This window comes from Aquila chrysaetos, chromosome 6, assembly GCF_900496995.4.
Source record: "Aquila chrysaetos chrysaetos chromosome 6, bAquChr1.4, whole genome shotgun sequence".
Classification (NCBI taxonomy): domain Eukaryota; kingdom Metazoa; phylum Chordata; class Aves; order Accipitriformes; family Accipitridae; genus Aquila; species Aquila chrysaetos.
The window spans coordinates 8,962,742-8,981,230 of NC_044009.1; the positions used below are offsets into that span (position 1 = coordinate 8,962,742).

The window sequence follows — 18,489 nt, forward strand, 5'->3', positions numbered from 1 at the left end:
TAGGAGGAGGGACAAGGGCAGCCTTAGTGTCCCCTTTGCACTGTCAAGAGGCACCACGTGGGCACCTCTCCTCCTAGCTAAGGACTCTCAGGAGGAGACCAACACCAATTAGGTGTTTGCAGCATGTGCTGGTTTTACACAGCCCAGTGGAGCCTGATTGCTAGGAGAAGAAAACCCCGTGGCTCATTCAGCATGAACTCATTATTTAATAGACAAAGTAAATATGAAAAAAAAGGCACTTCCCACCCCCCCTCTGGTGCTGAAATTTACAGTTGTGATAAGAGCCAGAGCGCTACGGAGCCGGGGTATCTCTGGGTGACATTTACAGGGCTCAGCTTTCATCGCAACTTGAAAAAATCCTGTATGCAGAGATTATCTCCACACTGATCTGGATTGTCTTGTTCAGCTTTGGCCCTTATCCTAGATGGACAATGAACAGAAAACTGGGCCAGTGGCCTGAGGTCTGTGACCTCCTCTGCATGAGCTGGGAAGAGGAGGAACAGTCTCCAAGGTTCTTGAGAACTTGCAGCCTTGGGGGGCTAAAGAGATGGAGCCGTGGGGGCAGAGCTTAGATCACGCCCTGAGGATGCTGCACCCTTGACCAACCAAGCCATTGAAAAGGCAATCCCTGCTCTGGTGAGATCTCTGGTTTGCACTGAAGTGAATCAACCTGTGGTGGCTCCACCTCGGCATCTCCCCAGCGTGTCAGCCCCGCCTGCTACCTGGCACCCTTTGCTTAGGGTTTTTTGGAGCTGGGGCTGAGCAGGCAGGAGGGAGGCAGCTGAGGCGTACTGGGGGGATGCCTTGATACAAACCTCCCTCACCCTGTGCTGCTTCAAGTCAGTTGTCAGCAGCCTTCCAGCCGGATGGTGTCTGGAGACCTTCCAGCGACCACAGACACAGACTCTCCCCCAGCCCATCACTGCCACAGCACAGATGGGATTTAACGTATGTCTGCGCGTTCCCCCAACCTTTCCCCTCTCAAGACAAAGCAAGGAAGAAAAACAAGACTGCAGGTTTGGAAGGACCCCCTCCTCCAGCCCAGAGGATGATGGTCACAGTTCCAGAGTTTTCTGGACCACGCAGGGAACTCCCAGCTTGCACAGAAGGGCTCAGCAATGCCACCCCATGCCGACTCCTCGCCGCAGCATTGGCAGATGTTCCTGTTGGCTTAAGGTGCCATTTTGAGGTTTTTCTCTGCTCCCCTTTTGCCTCTTGACTTGCAGACAAGTGGGTGAGTGAGAGAGGAACTGGTTTGCTTTCCACCTCCCCTCGCAGTGCCCCTCTGCTTATTAGTTCTCCAAATATTTCGTCCTGCAGCAAGGACTCTGCACTAACCCAATCCCAGGCAGAGGGGAAGCCGGAGCGGGTAGGACAGCGCGTTATCCTCATGGCATCGCTCCAGGCCAGCCTGCAGGGAGCAAGACGGGGCAGCTGGGGCCCTGCTGTACTAAATCTTGGTGGTCGGGGCACACATGGCAGCATCCCTCTGGCTTAGACTTCCTCTCATGCTTCCCAAGGGCAAGACCTTGGACTTCAAGTGCTGGCAGTGATATGGAAGGAGCACTAGGAAAATGCCCCAAGTGATAGTGGCAGAGCACGAGCATTGCCTTTCCCCCCAGCAGTGTCTTTCCCTCACCCCCCAAAATTGCTCCACTTCATACTTTTGCTTTTCTCAGCAGCCAACAGGATGGGGACTGTCCCCAGAGCCCTCACTGGGTGTAGAGAACAGGCATGTGGAGAAAGAAGAGGAGACCTGTTTGTGGGATACTGGTGAGCAAGGTTGGGGCAATTATGGGACAGAGGAAAAGAAATCCCCTGGGATTTCCTCCCATCAGCTCCCAGCCCCATTAAGAGTCACTGGATTACAGGTACAATGGCCTCTCTGGACCCTCTTCACAGTCTCCAGCTGAACAAGGTGCTGGAGAAGTGAGGGGGGAAGAGGGGGGCTTGCAAGGGGAAGGGGAGCATGGTGGGAACATTGCGTCCTCTGACAGCTCTGGGCAGCTGCTGAGGAGCTTCTGTAAATCAGAGTGGCCACTGGAGCTGCTCCAAAATTCAGCCAATGCCTGGGAGGCCATCAAGCATCCCACAACAAGGGGATGCAGGAGTGTCCCATGGCCCCCTCATATACTGATCACCCTGGCTGGGCTCTCCCCACATGCAGCTTAACTCCTGGGGACAGTGCTGCCCCGTCACCATCTGCCCATCCTTTGCAATGCACCTGGCTGCACATGCTGGCTGTGCTCCATCCCCTCCCGAGACTCAGCCAAGGCAAGCAGCGCTCTGGGATGCTCAGCGCATGCCTTAAATAAAAATAACTGCGATAGAAGATACCAAGTGCCTAACGCTAGCCTTGGCTTAAACACCTCCTGTTTGCAATGCTCCGGAGTCAGTGGGAGCTCATCCGATGAGAGCAGGCATCACACGGTCCCCAGCCAGCCGCTGAGAGCAGACATGTCCCTGCTGGCACAGGACACCAAGGGGCTCTGGCTTCAGCAATAAATAAAGCAAGCAAACAAAACAAAATAAAAAAAATCCAACAATGGTCAATTTTTTGAAACTTTAAATATTTTTTTTTCTTAAAATCTGTTTTCCTCTGGGGCTTTGTCTCTGTAAAGAGCTGCACTCTCCCTGCAGCATCTGGGTTACTTCCTCAGTCCTGGCTCTGAGGCAAGGGAGAAGCAAGGTCAGTTAGAGACGGGGACAGATGGGTGCTCCCCTCTGTGCATCACCGGCATGTATGGATTTCCACCACCCGATGGCAGGGTTTGCACTTGACGGAGCAGCACCAGTGGAATTTGCAGCTGCACCTTTCCACAACCTCCACTTCGTCCGTATGAAAGCCCCGGCCGCAGCACATCAGCTCGCAGCCATCGATAGCCTTGGAGGTCTTGTTGCACTGCCGGCCACTGGTGCCCAGCACCCCATTCTTGAGGTCGTGGTCACAGAAGTCGGGACTGGAGTCCAGGTAGACGAGGTCCTCGTCCGTGTGCGGCTTGAACTGGGAGTTTTTGGGCACCAGCACTTTCGTGGATCCAATCTCGCTCTGCTCGACCTCTGTGGCACCGTCGAATTTCTCCTTCAGGACGTTTCCCACTTTGCGGAAGGGGGGCATGGCTTTCCAGCACGTCTTGAACTCGCACGAGCCTGACACGCCGTGACACTTGCACTCCACCCGCATGTTGTTCAGGATCGCCTGGAGGAACAGACACAAGAAACAAGATGGAACGGTCGGCTCAGGATGGATGCAGAAAGAAGGGTGCAACGTATGGGGTCTGGAAGGGTTGTGCAGGAAGTGATGTTGATGTATGTGAGCTGATGGGATTAAATAAAGCCAAAATGGCTCGAGCAATGGCTGCAGAGCCCAGCTGGGATGCTGCAGAGCCGCACTGGCTGCCCAGGTTTCCCCCTCACCATTACCTTCCTCCCTGCCTCGTTGTTGTGGAGGTTCATTAATGCTCTGTTGGAAGAAGCCCCTTTGCTCCTCTCGCGGACATCGACGAAGGACTGTGAGAAGGCCACGCCGTAGGCGATGTTATCGGAGCAGCCTGACCACTGGAAGCCTAAGGCAGAGAGCACGGATGAGACATATAGCCAGCTTGTCTTGCTTGTCCTCTCCAGCCCTGCTCTTGCTAAAATACAGCTGACCTGCCCCCTCTTCTGTCTTGCTGCTGACTAGGCTGGGCTGCCTAGGGGATTGGGGAAGCTGGGGATTGTGGCCCTGTGGGGGGAACATGGACAAGATGCTTTCTCTGTCCCATGGGTGATGCTCCCAGATGCCTTTTTGAGGAACTCATGTAGACTAACAGGAAGCTTTTTTTTTTTAATTTTTACCTCCTTTCTGGATGGCTCCAGAAAGTGGGCATTTCCATGCTTGGCCATTTTGCAGCCCCGCTCGTTTGTCCCATCCCTCCGCCCTTGCATGCTCACCCTGTGGGCTGCCCCCCTGCACCGTGCGGTCACATCCACACTTGTCCAGCTCGCCGCTGCTGCAGGCTCGGGTCACTGCGAAGGCCACCCCTGCTGAAGAGATGGCATAGACGAATGCTGCCTCTCGCGTCCCTGCAACAGCACAAACAATGGTGGGAAATGTGGCAGCAAGTCTGAGGCATGCGAGAGGACTTTCTGGAGGGGGCGCAGCCAGGTGGCCAAAGGCCCTTGGTGGGCTGTTGCATGTGTCTCTGCTCCTCTTCCCTCCTAACGTTGGTGTTGCACATAAACCCCCTTGAAAAACTGGTCTGAAAACTGGCTCTCAGCAAAACATGCTATGCAGAGCTATCAGGTCAAGCCCTTTGTTCTGTCTCTTCCTCCCAAGATGGGGTACCTCATGCAGGACACTCATCCTCCCCACTCCTAGGGATGCTGTTTGCTTAGTACCAAACCTGGACCAGTCTCAGCAGAGACACCTCGGTGCTGGGAGATCGTTTGCAGCAGTGACAGTCCTGTCTTGCAATAGTGAAGGAGCTGGGAACTGTCCCACAAGGTTAAAAACATGAATGCAATGGGTAAATTACAACCTGGCAATAAGGAAGGTGCAAAGGCTGTATTGCCAATGTGGGGAGAGCTCTCCAGAGCTTACATGGAGAGACTGTCTTGCCTGGTGCTTGCAGGGCACCTCTGCCATGAAATCCCTTCTGCATCCAAAATAGTTGGCTGCTTTCCACATCCAGGAACATCCCCTGCAGCTGCAGATCCTTGCCATCCTCTCACACAGGGTCCTGTAGCTCCCAGCACCTCCCAAACTACCCTGCAAAACCCCACTCTGTTCCCAAAGCGCCTTGCAAAACCATGCTGGTCCCCAGCGTGCAGCCCCTTCCCAGCTCTTGCGTCTACCTAAGCAGTGCCGCACGGTTAGGAAGAGCTTGTTTGGGGAGTCAGGGGACATCCCTGGGCATAAACACACAGGGTGGCGTGGCCAGGGAACAGCTCTTGCAACACCCAAATCCCCACCGTCCTCCGAGGCCGGTTGAGGATACAGCCCCTCCATCTCTGAGCGAGGAGGGTTGGCATTTTGGGTAGCCCCATGCTTGGTGTAGAGGCGGGGACGGCTTGCAAGCAGACATCACCCCGGCTTGCCGGTTGGACAGAGAGCAGCTACTTTGGTGGTCGCAGCCCAGACTTTGGTGGCCCAGCTGTAATCTGGCCCAGGCGGCAGTGGCTGGGGAGGACCCAGCCAGCGCGGGGACTGAACCGCCTCCAAGTTAATCGAGGTTAATAGTAGGATCGTGTTGGTCGGTTTGTGCTGTGGCTGCCTAAAAAGAGACGACTTTTAGTTTCTGGTATTTCTGGTATTTCCAGTCCCTGAACCTTCACAAGAAGAGATCTTCACCCCTGCGTTGAGGGGAGGAAAGTCAAACAAGGAGCTGGGGGGAGGCTTTGTCTATGGGTCCTGGGATGGGAAGTGAGAAGGCGCATCAGAGATGGCAGTGGCACCTGAGGGGAGGCAAGGGCTGCTTTGGTGGTCTCCAGGGGTTGCAGAGAGGCTTTCCCCTCCGTCTCCTCACCCTGATGCTCTGGTTCCTTGCTTGGTTTGATCACAGCCCTGTGCCTCTGGGACGCCTCTGTGCAGCGGGGGTCAGAGTGGCTAGGGGCTGCCCTGGCCATAAATCCCACCGAAGGCTGGCAGCTGGGTGGTGGTGGGTGATGATGCTGACCTTGGAGGGTCCAGCCACCGCGTGTTTTACTCACATCGGGCGGCAGAGGGCTGTCCTCCCAAGGTCTCGCCCACAGACAGCTCCGCTTGAGAGCAGCACACCAGTCTGGCAGCGGTCACCGCTTCGGGGCTGCCCAGAGAAGAGACCGAATAAATGGAGCCACGGCTTTGCGGAGCGAAGCGCCTGGGCTTGGCAGGGAAGAGATTAGACCGCAGGGGGACTTCAGGGCCCCCGCTTGAACTTGGCATGTCCTTGTAAAAGATCCAGGCTCTCCGGATGCTCTGGGCTGCTGCCTCCATGCAATGGGCACCCGCGGGGTGTGAAAAAGGTTTGGGGGGAGCAGGAGCACCCAGCAGCTGAGGAACTGCAAGGGTCTGGATATGCTGCCCCCAACAGAGTCAAAAGAGACCTGTTGAAATGCCCAGGGAAGACCCGTCAGCCCCAAGATCCAACACTGGACCATCCTCTACTCTCCCCAGCCACTGGCTCAGGGGCAAGCAAGCAAAACCCATCTGCAGCCCACTAGGCTGCTGTTGTAGCCATTCCCCCCATGCAGCATCACCCCAGGCATGCGTCCTCCCGGCTCACCTTGCGTTACCACCTTGCCAAAGACAGGCAGGGTGTCCAGTGTGGAGCAGTTCCAGCGGCGGTTGCGGAACTGGTACTGGCACTCCTCAATGGCCAGCTGGGCTCCACGCCGCACCGAGTCCATCACCTCCAGGTTCCTCTTGCACATCTGCACCTGGCGCTGGATCAAGCCCTTCAGCTTCTCGCAAGTCTCCTCCTCGGAGATGCTCCCCACTGAAGACAGCTTTGCCAGGTACCTGCCGCAACAGCCAGCGCAACTGGTTAGGAGGTAAGGTTTGGGGGAGCATGAACTCATGTTCAGCTGGGACACCCTGCACCACAGACAGTGAGGAGAGTGAGCCTCTCATCCCCTCCATACCTGAGGCCTGGTGCCCATCTGGGGTCACCTTAAATGTGCCACTGCAGTGGCTCCGCAGGATGTGTTTTTGGCTGGCAGAGAGCAAGCCCAAGCAAAACAACCATCCCTCTGCAGCCTGGTCCCCTGTCTCTGGGGGAGCCCAGCTGCTGGCTCCCCTTTGCCTCTGTTGCCTGCAAGGAAGATATTTTCGGTGTTGTCTGAATGTGCCTGGTCAGGTCTCCTGAGTACCGGCACATCCAAGTGCTACTAGGAAAAGCCAGAGGTCTCTGAAGTCAGCCAAAACAAGCAGAACAGGCGCTTGGCTGCCAGCTCCAGCTGCCACACTGCTCCCGCAGCATGGGTCTGTGCTCATCACCGACAAACATTGCCCTCCAAACCACTTCCCTCCTGCAGCCTGCTTTTAGCTCCCCCGGCCCCCAGCAGGCAAGGATGGCCTCTGGGAGCTGCCAGGTTTCCTGTCACTTGTGATTTGAGCAGGGCTTGAAGTGGGGAGGACAGAGTCAGGAGCCTGCCGTGGACAAAACCACACACGCTGGGCACCTCCTCCACCAGCCCGGCTAGCCAACATGGCCATGAGGTCTTTGCTGGCCTGGAAAAGACTGGCCCAGTGTGGAGGTGATGTGCTCTACTTTCCATTGCCCCATGCTCAGCAGAAGGAGTTACAGAGCTGCTCTTGAGTGTCGGCACTAGGGGGAAAGAAGAGCTGCCCCTTTTGGGGCAAGGACCCCACAAGCTCTTGACATGTCCCCACTGAGCACATGGGCCCAATGGTCCATCCTGCACATCCAGTAACCCGATCCACCGTGCCTTGCATGTGTGCATGTTCACCCATGCCCCAGCCTCTAGATCCCTGAGGGGTTTTAAGATAGACCCACACAGCTCGGTCAGGTTGTTGGATAATCCCAGATCCTCTATCTGTGCCTGTGCCAGCATGTGCATAGTTGAGACTCCCTCCTTCCCACAGCTGCTAGCACCTGGTTTAAGTGACACTGCCACTGGTGGAGCCCCGTCCTGCTGTGGAGCAGGGACATCCCCTGCGTTGCACAGGCAAAACTCATGCTTGCACCCGCTGACCACACCGAGCTTTAACGTCCTCGGGAATCGCCAGCATCAGCTCATGTTGCTACCTCGTCTGCACCAAGAGATGCGAGTACTGAGCAAAGGCTTTTTGGAAACCTCATTCCTTGATTCTGCATTTCCCAGCCTTACAGAGCTTGTGGGTTTTTTTGTTTGCTTGTTTTTTTCCTCCTCCTCCCAAGTTGCGACATCCTGCTAAGGATTTTTCCTTTGAAGCCCTGCTTGCCTCCGAGAAGTGACTGTGCAAAAGTGGCTCCTGCTCCCTGCCTGTTCCCATGTGTCCCAGGAGCCAGATCTGCTGACTTCAGCCACAAAATCAAGTTGTCACAGCCTCTTCCTCCCATTAGCCCTGCCAGTCTGCCCCAGGAGGAGAGAACAGGATTTTCTCTTCTGTGCATCAGCAGAATTATTCACCAGCTTGGTTTCATGCTTACAACTGGGAGGCCGTGGGAGACGGTGAGAAAGCCGGCTTGGCTTGCAGTGTCCGTGGGGAGTCTGCATGGCGAGCCGTCAAAAGCATTCAGCTTTCCTTGTGCATGGAGATCACTTGATGCAATGCCTCTTGGACAGCGGGAAGTGGCAGGCTGCCGTGGTTTCAGAGCCAAGTTCTTTTCTAGCCTTTATACCAGCTAAGCATCTTTGCCCAAGGCTTTCTGCTCCTCCAAGGGCACAGCCCTGTTTGCAGAGGACCGGCCGTGCAGCTCCCTGATGCACACGGCTGGCTTGCAAACCGCACCGTGGCCAAACACAGGGCTGTCACCTTTCTGCTGGCCCCCACACCATGCAATGAGTGTCCCCATCCCTGTGCTGTGGTCCCAGACACAGGGTGCAACAATTGCTGTTCCCACATCTTGCCGCACTCGGCTGACCCAGGATGAAGGCAGCAAATCACCCTCTGGAGCTTTGAGGGTGTTTGACACTGAGCAAACCCAGAGTGACTGTGACAGCCCTGTCCCCTCCCAGGTCCAGCCATCACTTCAGTCTGAGCATGGAGAAGCTGACGCACAATGAAGCGGTGAGATTCATCCCAAGACACCATGGGTCGGTTGATCAGCTTTGAGCCTGGAAGCCAAGAAAACCATATTCTGCCTCCAGTACTAACCCCGTGTGCTGATTTGGCTTTTCCCACTTCCTGCAACTTAAGCAGCATTTATCATAACAGGGAACCAGCTCCTGCAAAGCAGCACGGCTGGTCCTGCTGATGAGTCAGTGCCCGGTCCAACTGCAGGCACCTTGGCAGGAGAGAGCTGTGCCGCAGGTGTAACAGCCACATTAACATCAGCTCTACTAAGGATGGGGGCATCATCTCCTTTTCTAATATATTTTCCAGCTCGGCGGGATTCTCCAGGCAACGGGGAGCTATAAATTCAAAGCACACATGAAGAAAAGCGTGACCAGAGCCTTTCAAGCCTTTCCAAGTAGATGTGCCTGATAAGATGCCTCCCCAACAAGCGTTTAATGCTGTTTGGGATGATAAAACGAAGGCCAAGGATGCTTCAAAGATAGGTAAAGCTCTCCAAGAACAGGTCTGGTAATTTGTTTTGCAAGGCAGGCAAATAAGATGAAGCTATCCAGAACGGTGCTCTGGCCTCTCTCGCCCATGACAGGTCCTCTGTATGCCATCATCCCTCCTCAGCCCATGTGTGTCCTCCCCTCCTTGGGGATGGAGGCAACTGTGCCTAAAATGCCATGGCCCCTCAGACTCCCAGCTTGCTACCAGTCTCCTACATCCCATGAGTACCATCACTGCTTTCCAAAAAAGGTGGTTTTTGGGTGGGGTGGAGGCTCCCATCCTGGTCCCTGGTCCAGGAGGGATCCAGAGTTTGAGTCAAGGATGTAAGGAAGGGCCTTTGCTGAAGGACCTCAGCTTTAAGGCTTTCACATGGCATCTCTCCACACTACATGCAGGGGCACCGGGCAGGAACATCTCACCCCCTTTCCCCTCTCTGGGGCAGCTGAAGGGCGAGATAAGAGCTGGGAAACGTGCTCTGCCCTCAGCAGCACTCAAAGATGCTTCCACATCGCAAGTCACAGAGTGTTTCTCAGGGCTGTGGAGCCCAAGCAAGGCACCAAACCCATCTGCAGCATCCCACGGTCACCATGAAAACCCAGCTTTAGCACTGCACCTGGTCCTTAATGAGGACCTTGCTCCAAACTTCGTTTTCCTGGACTGAGGTGGTAGAAACCACAGACAAAGCCTTTGTCTACTTGCACACACAGCAAGACAGGCACAACAGGAGGAAACCCAACAGTTCCTGCCCTCTGCAAGGTCTTGGTGCAGATCTCCATCCTGGTACTACATCTTGATTGCTGTGCAGAGCTGCACAGAGCTCTACATTAAGACCTAAGTCTCACATACAGCCTCAAAACAGCCCTGCTTGTGGAAAAAACCCAAATAATGGTATATTTTCTTCCCTTTCCAAGATTGGGCAAAGAATGTTTCAAGGGGTGAGCTGCTACCCAAGCCATTTGCTCAAGTTTTGTCTTCTTGTTTCATCATGGCATTTACATTTCTTTTCTCCTGCCTTTAAATCCAAACAAGTCACTCATAGAACAAGCTCCCTTTTATTAAAAGTCATTGATTTAACACAAAACTGACAGAAAGCCCTTCCTTTTTTTTCCATCCACAGTATATAGATCAAGATTGAAGCCCCATAATTTAAGCAGCTGCAGTTGATCCACCCTGCAAGATGGCAAATAAGGAAACCTCAAATCCAGGGAGCTTTGAAAAGGCGGGGGCGGGGAAGCCCTACTTAAATAAAAATTATGATAATAATTTCAGGAGGAAGAATAATTGGTGGAATGATGAGAACACATAGGAAGAGCCACAGCGGTTGGCAGATAAAGCCAGAAGGAGAGGGGAGGAGATTCCCTGCCGTGGGAAGGTATGGAAATTTGAGTCATTGACAAATTCTCAATAGAGGCGGGTCAGGGAAGATGTAGCAGATGTCTTGGAGAAAGCAGAAATCTCTGGTGTTTCTTTTATTTAAACAAATGAGTTTCAAGTGTAAGAACTCTTTGTACTGTCTCATTTTGGGAATATTTTCTTTAATATGATAACAGTGAGACCCAGGCCAGTGGCATCACTGATATATCACTTAAAGATGCTGAGAAGTCAGATGAGCTCAGAAGCTTCACCCTGTTCAGCAAACACTCAACCTGCCTGGCCAAGGCCACAAAAGGCTTGTTCAAATCTTAAATGGCAAAGATGCTTCAGCTCTGCTCCTCTCTGAGAGGCAGCCTCTGCAAACATCCTCCCTGCTCATGGAGGAACAAAGTCAGCCTGGATTAGCAGCCCATCTCTGTGCCTCTTGTGGCTGAACATATGGTCAGCCAGTGACTCAGGGTTGTACTTAGGATTGACACTGCCTAGTGCAGACAGGTTTCTTCTGAGGAAGAAGAAAAGGCTTGTTTAGGATTTAAAAAAAAAAGTACATGAAGATAGACAGATAGATGCATACAGATAGAGGTACTGACCGGGAACTACAAGGAGCCATCCTGCAGCTATGGAGAAAGGGATCATCTTTTCCTTGTTGCTTTCCTCTTCCAAGCAGAGACAAGGCATGGAGAGATGTCCTAGGGTTGGCAGGTCTAGGTGGGCCAGAGAGCCCCTGCATTTTCTCGTGGTGTCCAGCACTGGGCTTAGTACCACTCTCCCTGTGCCAACACGGCCAGGCTCGTAGGTACCACCCACATCCTTGGCATGGTTCAGCAGGTCTGCTGACTTGGGCATGTTCCTGTCAGGATCTGCCAGAGACCTGCAACCTGCAACATTGCCCTTATCCAGCTGATGGCTCTGCAGCAGGACATGTCCCTCCCAGAGACTAGGTATCCCCCTCCTGGGATTAGATAGCCTGCCTTTGCATCCCTTCTAAGTGTAAACCATGATTTACAAAGTCATCATCTGAGAGTCTGTCTGGTTTCTTCCCTGGAAGAAAAGCAGCTCTCTGGCTCAGTCCTTCCTGTCACAGTTACTGCACATTTCATCTCTTGGCTGAAACCGTGCTTTTCATACCCTAATCTCCACCTCCCATTAACAGCTGCCAAAACAGTCTCCCAGGAGGAGGCATTGCCATGCTCACCATTACCTGCCTACAGACCTGAGTGTGCAGCTCCACCGCCTGAGCTCTAAGGTGAACCTACAGCTCAAATCCTGTCCCCCCTACATCTTGGACCATGCACCTAACACCATGTGCACCTAGCAAACACCCATCTACCCATGCACCAACCATTGGTGGTGGCCTGCCTCCCCCATCACAAGTCTCTGGGGACAGTGAGATGGCCCGGCTGCTGGTCCCAAGCCAGTGCTGCTTCTTGGCTTTCTGAGCATCCAGGGGCAACATCTCCACTTTGTGATGGGGAAGATCAGGATGGAAGCTGGGAAGACCAGGATGGAAGATGGGAAGACCCTGAGAGCAGCATCCATTTTGGAAATCTGCTTTGGATGTGTAGGAAATATCCTTTACTGCATCTTCCTTTGTAAGTCAACAGAAGCTACTCCTGGACTCGAATACAAACAGCAATGCCTTGTTGCAAGAGGAGGCAAGTGCAGGCCACCAGGCTGAGCTCTGTGGGAATTCCCCTTGTGCAGTGCTTCAGGCTAGACCTGGTTGGAGAAAATCTGATAAGTTTTTAGTTTCAATCAGAATTTGCAAAGATGTGGCGAGAGAAGCCGTCTGCAGGATTAGTTTGATCTCGTCCCACTTGCAACAGACCCTAGGCTGCTCTCCATCGGCCAAGATACTCAGTTAATTTTTTCCCCAAGTAATTTTGTGAAAGCACAATACTGGCTCCAGTTCTGCTGAGCCAGCCAGATCCTGCACGCCACCTTCCCAGCTGCAAACTGCACCAGCCCATGGCAGCAGCTCCTGGAGAGCCTGGAGGATGCTGTTGGGGGTCACCCACAGGCATGGGGGGCAGACAGCCTGGGGCTGGAGGAAACAAAGGTTACCTGCACTTTGTATCCAGAGCAGAGTCTGCCATTTGAGCAGCATTGGATGATTGAGATTTTTGTGGATTCGCAAGGCTTTCAAGCTTTAAGAAAAAAATCACCAAGTACTGTAAGAGCCAGTGTCATTGCACTTGTAAGGAAATATGGAAGAACCTCCTCGAAACTGTTAACCTCCAGGATTGCTCAGCAATTTCATCGTTTTAAGAAAGCCCAGATAAATGGCTGTAATGCATTTCTCTCCATCAGCACGGATGAATTAATTGAGAGGACAGTAGCTCTCAGCAGAGTAACAAACTTTTTTTTTTTTTTGCTTCAATGCAGAAGTCCAGTTCTGACTCACGGAGTCATAGCAAACCACTGCAAAAAAGAAATCTGCTTCTTGCTGTTGCTCATATTTGGAGCTGCTCCAGTTCTGCACAATCTGGGGTGCAGAGTGGTTTTATCTCTCTCATGTCCATCCTCCCTAGAATAAGGCTCTGCTGCTAAAGATTGGGATGTAGTTTTATTTGAGGCTTCCTTAGGACAGAAATGCCCATCACTGCTGAGGAGCCAGAGCGCACAGGTCCCTCCTACACCCTGGCAAACACAGCCCTGAAGTCTTCCTGCCAGACAGGACCAGCACTCAGAGACAAGCCAAACTGGTTGGAAGTCCAGCACCAAGATTGGCAGAGGCAAGATGCAACCCTTAAAGCCAGTCTGTTTTCATTGCTGAGCTAAAATTAGCTGTTTTTGTCAAAGGTGGCAAGGCTTGTAAATAAATAAATAAAAATTAATAAATATTTCCAGTGGAGGCTGCTGGTTTCACTCTCCCTCCCCACAGCCTCGGGGAATGGGTGTCACTGGTTGCATACACCAACCTCGTGGACCCAGCAGGATCCCCAGAGCAATGCAAAGGAGCCCTTGGCACCCCAGGAGTGGAGAGCCGCTCATCTGACCCACAGCAGCCCTCAAAGCAAGGAAATTCTCCATCAAACCCCATTGGTTCAATCCACCATCCCGGCTGCCAGAGCAGATGTGACTTGGGGAACTTTCCTGACACTATCTTCGCATCAAAAAACAAGAGCACAGGGAGGGGAGCGGGGCTCGGCAGGAGCAGCTCTGCCCTGGAGCTAGCTGTACCTGCCGAATCAGCGCTGTGGTGGCATGGCATCTGCTGGGAAAATGTTGGACTGGTTCCTCGCCAGGTGGAAAATGGGAGGGTCACAACGACAATGCAAAGAATCTCGTACAAAATTAAACCAAGCCAGGCTCAAGGTGAAGTGAGCTCTCTCCGCTACCAAAGCTGGGGAGACTCACCTTAAAAAAAATCAAGTCTGGTTTAAAAACAGAGGGATGCAAGTGTAGGACTCCAGCATGCTTCTTCCCAAATCCTCTACGTTGCACAATGATCCAAACCGGCACAAAACGAGCGTTCAGGCTGCTCTTGCAACATCCTCGAAGCTGTCAGGGATGAGCATGGAGAATCAGGCCCAGCGTTTGCAAAGCACCTTGTGATGTTCAGATGCAAGGGGGCCAGAGAAATCCAAACTCCTTTTATCCCTCCCTCTCCAGCCCTCAAAAGTAGTAACTATTAGAGAGCAGCTGCTTAGCCAGGCTTGTTTGGATACTTGCAAGGTTCAAGCTTTCCCAGAGTGCTCAAATTCAGTTTTTTTTAAAAGGGTTTAAAAGCCCATCTGTGCTCCTGGCCCTTTAAGCCAAGTCTCAAGCCCAGACGGAAGTTTTAAACCCCTGTAAATAGGGGGTAGACAGAGCTGCTGGTGGCACACCCTGCTCTGCAGCGGCATAACCGCATATCAACTACCCAGCATACATATGGAGAGCCTCCTCCAAAGCCAGTTTTAGCTGCAAGAAAATGGAGAGAGGCTGTAATGATTTCCAGATAGCTTGATAACTAGGGGTCTCGCCCATAAAGGACCCCTGCCCTGCTGTACCTGATGCTTTCCGGGCATGGGATTTGACTCTCATCATTCAAACCACACAAACAGCTACAGATCACAGGAGCCCCAGTGCCATGCGCAGTTAGTGGATGCTTACACCCACACCCCACTTTTTGCACATTTTCTAGTTCACCTCTTCAGGTGGACTTCCCTTCCTCCAAAATAGATAAATAAATGAATAAATAAATAACTACATGACTGCTTGCCCCTTACCTCCCACTGCAACCAGAGCCTGGTGCTCCCATGCTGGCTTCAGAGAGGTGCTCATTTGGCTGAAACCCTCTACAACCTCGCCCCCCAGCATCAGGATGGTTTTGGACGACTGAGAGAACATGCTTCCAAATTCAACCACACTACTGCACGTGCAGGTTCAAGAGCTGAATCGAGCCTGTGAAACGTGAGTTGCTTTGGAAAGTAACTTAGCTATTTCCCCTGTATAAAGGATGTCCCTGGACTCCTCCAGAGATAAAGCAGAAGCTGGAGGGACCTTCCCATGCACAACCAGCTAGATCTAAAAGGCACTAACTACAGCCCTTTATGTAATTTTACAGTTCTGTGCCTTAAGAGGCAGGAGGAAAAGCTTTAAAACTCTCTGAGCCTCCAAAAGCAGGAGGATGAACAAGCGTGAGGCTCTCATGAGAAGGGGAACAGAGCATCTCTTCAGATTTGGAGAACAAAGGTTTTCTGGATAGACAGCAAGCCAAGCAGCAACTCCCCAAACTCAAGACACTGAGAAAACACACCTGAGGTTTGCTTCCTAACCAGAGAGAAAGTAGCTTGGTCTGTTTAATGAAAAGATTTGGCAAAGTCCCTTCCAGCTCAACAGTCGCTGTAGCAGAGCAATCCCTCCGAGAGATACCTACACCGTCTCCCTTCTATATGGGATGGGACGGTTCAGAGGACACCATTTGCATGGCCAGAACAAGCCCTTCCCCACAAAGCCAGGCTTACAGAAAAAACTTCAAGCTCAAGTGTTGCAAGCAGCGTCTCTCTGAAGCGCTGGGGGAATGCGAGTCCGGACAGGTCGAAAGAAGCTTTAGGGGGGGGGAAGAAAAAAAAAGTCACAACTGAGCTTAATCACTAATCCAGCAGGTTTCTGGAAACGCAAACTTCACTGTGCGCTGCCACCCAGCGCACACACCTATGCGCAGAAATATGCGCCCAGCGAGGCTGGATCCGGCCCCGCTGTGCTGGGCACGGGCTGGCAGCGCCCGGGCAGCTCTGTGATAAAGCAGAGCATGCTGGAGCCCACACGCGTGAGGCTTCATGAAGATGTACGAGGCACGCTCATTCCTCAAATATCTGATAACTCTTGGGATCCTTCTAACTCTCTTTATTGCCTCCAGCGGCCTTTGTTTTTGATGTGAGAAGATAAACAATGGGAATTGTCTTAATCCTAAAGGCAAAGAATAAAAAGCACAGGCTGTGGACGATCCTTTTATCATGATACATTTGCAACATCAAAAAAAGTGGACCCCCTTCCTCTCAAACGCACTGAAATGCATCTGTTTTTCCTCCCCTGTTGGCAGGAATGAGCCCTCCGCTCTCCCGCCGCCGAGCCCCCCGCGCCCACCCCTTGCCTCGCCAGCACGGACGGCTGCACACAGCCCTCCCCGTCTATTGCGGCGAACCACCCCTCCGCCTCGGCTTCCCAAATACGATCCCGGCTGCTTGCGGTGCTGGGGACCCGGGGGGTCCCACCTCTGTGCATCCAAGCTGAGCGGCTTGTCAGCCTCGCTCGTGAAATCCCCCTTTGCCAAGCACTTCCCCGTGCCCGTCCCGCGGCAGCCGAGGCTGCTTCTCTCCAGGGACCTGCCACCATCCCGCAGGGCTTCTTCAGCAGGACTTTCTCCCTGCAGGAAAAACACTCCCACAGTTCCCAATATACCTTCACCAGAAGCGTGACAGCTTAACAGACCACCTCGATAGCTGCTATGATCCACCCACCACTTGCCGGAGACGCGTGGCGCGCAAATCACTCCATCTGGCAAAGGAGGAGGGGAGGAGGACTAAGTGCTAACACATCTCAGGCAGCTACCGATGGGCGAGCACCTTTTCCCACGGGCAGGACACTTGGAGAATGCCGCTGTCCTGGCACTTTCCCCGGGGCGTAGGGAGCATCCTCCAAAACCCACCCACGTCCCACAGCCTCCAGCGAGGCAAATCTAAAGGCAGGAGATATGGGAGCCAGGTGCGGAGAGGACTCCGCGTGCGGGGGATGTGCTTGTGGGACCGTGCCCACCTGAGCGCAGGTATCGGGAGAGGCACAAGCCACTTGGGATCTTTCATGCCGACAACCCCAGGGACTCCCCAACCAGCTGTGGTGTACCTGCCCTTGCTGATGGAGACCCGGGGAGGTGAGATGGAGGTGGCCCCTGTTCCCAGCCTGAGAGCGGGTCTGCTGGCTGCATGCACCGGGAACTAATTAGTTCACGGCAGCCGGCAACGCTGGGAGCAGGGGAAGCGCCATCTCCCACCAGAGCAGATTAATTAGGAGGAACCGGTGCCTTCATTCAAAGTTAGGCGGGAAGGTGCTGTCACGCTCCATCCCCTCTGCCCCGGGGGGGTCTCCCCAGAAGACAGTCCCACTGCCTTGGCAAACACGTAGGAATTTTCCAGAATGATTTCCGCCCCTGTTTACCTTACACATTATTTCAGTGTTTGTTCAGCGGGTTCCCAATGTCACCGGGCTCCTCTGTGGCGTGCGACAGCCCCCCGCCACCCGTCCTCCTGCCAGAACTGGGGGGCTGAGGCGTGGGCAGCCCTGCCTGCCGCAGATCCCCGGGGCCAGCGCGCTCGGCTGCCCCAGCCCTGCCAAATCCTTCCCTGGACCGCTGACCCTCGTGCGGCACCTCGCCAACCCCCAGGCCCCGCTCTGACCCAATGCCCCAACCTCCGTCGTCCCCCAGCGTGGTCCGGATTCATGACTTAAGGACAAAAAGGGGACAGGGGCTCGATGACCAGCCCCTGTCCAACCGGCCTCGATAATACAGCGGACCCGAGCGGCTGGGGAGGGTCGGCATCCCCTGCAGCCCACCTGCCCGGGGATGCAGGCTGCGACCCCCGCCGCCACCGAGCAGCATCGTTGCTGGGGGGGAAGGCGGGGGGTCGCACCCCGATGCTGCCCGACCCCGGCGGCACCTGCTCCGCCGCCCCCGTTGGGGGGCTATCAACAAGTGTCAGCGGTAGCCCCCTCCCCCCGCTTCTCTCGCCCCGCGGCTACTCACAGCCAGTTGCTGGCGTTGGCCGAGAAGGTGGCGAGGATGATGAGCAGCAAGGAGCGCAGGAAATACTCCGGGCTCATCCTGGAGGGCAGGCAGGGATAGAGCGAGCGGAGCCGCCGCCGGCGGCGGCAGTCGGCGGCGGCGGCGGCAGCAGCAGCCCCCGAGCCCCCGCCCGGGGCAGCCGCCGCCGCAGGTGGGCGCCGGGCAGGAGCGGCGGCGGCTGCGGGCGCTGCCCGGTGGATGCGCCCGCGGCGGCCGCCGAGCCCGACTGTCAGCTCGGCCGGCCCATCCCGGGATGGAGCGGCGGGCCGGGGGCGGGCCGGGGGCGGGGGCAGCCCCGGGGGCCGCCCCAGCTCCGCCGCTACCTGGGCGGGACCCGTCGGCGGGGACACCCCCGGAGGCGGGACGGCGGCGGGGAGGGCAGCGGCGGGGCGGGGGGGAGCTCTGCCGGTGCCCCTAGACCCGCTGCAGCCACCCCCCCCCCCCCCGCCCTCCGCAACCCCCCCAGGTGGGTTTGGTGGGCGCGGTGGGATCGGGGCACCGGGGGCTTTGCTTCTCCCTGGAGGTGCAGGGAGGGATGGGGGCATCTCGAAGGGGGGAGGAGGGTTTTGGTTTTGGGTTTTTTTTCTCTCGCATTTGATGCTTTTAGGGTAATTTCCGCGTGGCTGTGAAAAAACAGAGCCCTCGGGATGGGGGG

The 18,489-nt window shown here is 54.5% G+C and overlaps 1 protein-coding gene across 1 annotated transcript; it reads right to left on the reverse strand.

Moving 5' to 3' along the window:
- Positions 1 to 2,560: 2,560 nt before the first annotated feature.
- Positions 2,561 to 18,066, reverse strand: WNT4 (Wnt family member 4). The gene is made up of 5 exons (XM_030018898.2): positions 17,796 to 18,066; positions 6,246 to 6,481; positions 3,934 to 4,065; positions 3,424 to 3,566; positions 2,561 to 3,199 (listed from the first exon to the last, which is right to left on the reverse strand). The coding sequence occupies exons 1-5, from the start codon at positions 17,870 to 17,872 to the stop codon at positions 2,732 to 2,734; spliced, it is 1,056 nt and encodes a 351-aa protein (XP_029874758.1). The 5' UTR covers positions 17,873 to 18,066; the 3' UTR covers positions 2,561 to 2,731.
- Between the last annotated feature and the right edge of the window lie 423 nt (positions 18,067 to 18,489).

Excerpts from the sequence above, each read along its gene's own strand:
- WNT4 (XM_030018898.2), bottom strand. The coding sequence starts at position 17,872 with ATGAGCCCGGAGTATTTCCTGCGCTCCTTGCTGCTCATCATCCTCGCC. Across the intron at positions 4,066-6,245 it reads TGGCAAGGTGGTAACGCAAG|GGACGCGAGAGGCAGCATTC; the intron begins GTGAGCCGGGAG and ends GTGCTGTTGCAG. Across the intron at positions 3,567-3,933 it reads GCAGGGGGGCAGCCCACAGG|GCTTCCAGTGGTCAGGCTGC; the intron begins GTGAGCATGCAA and ends TCTCTGCCTTAG.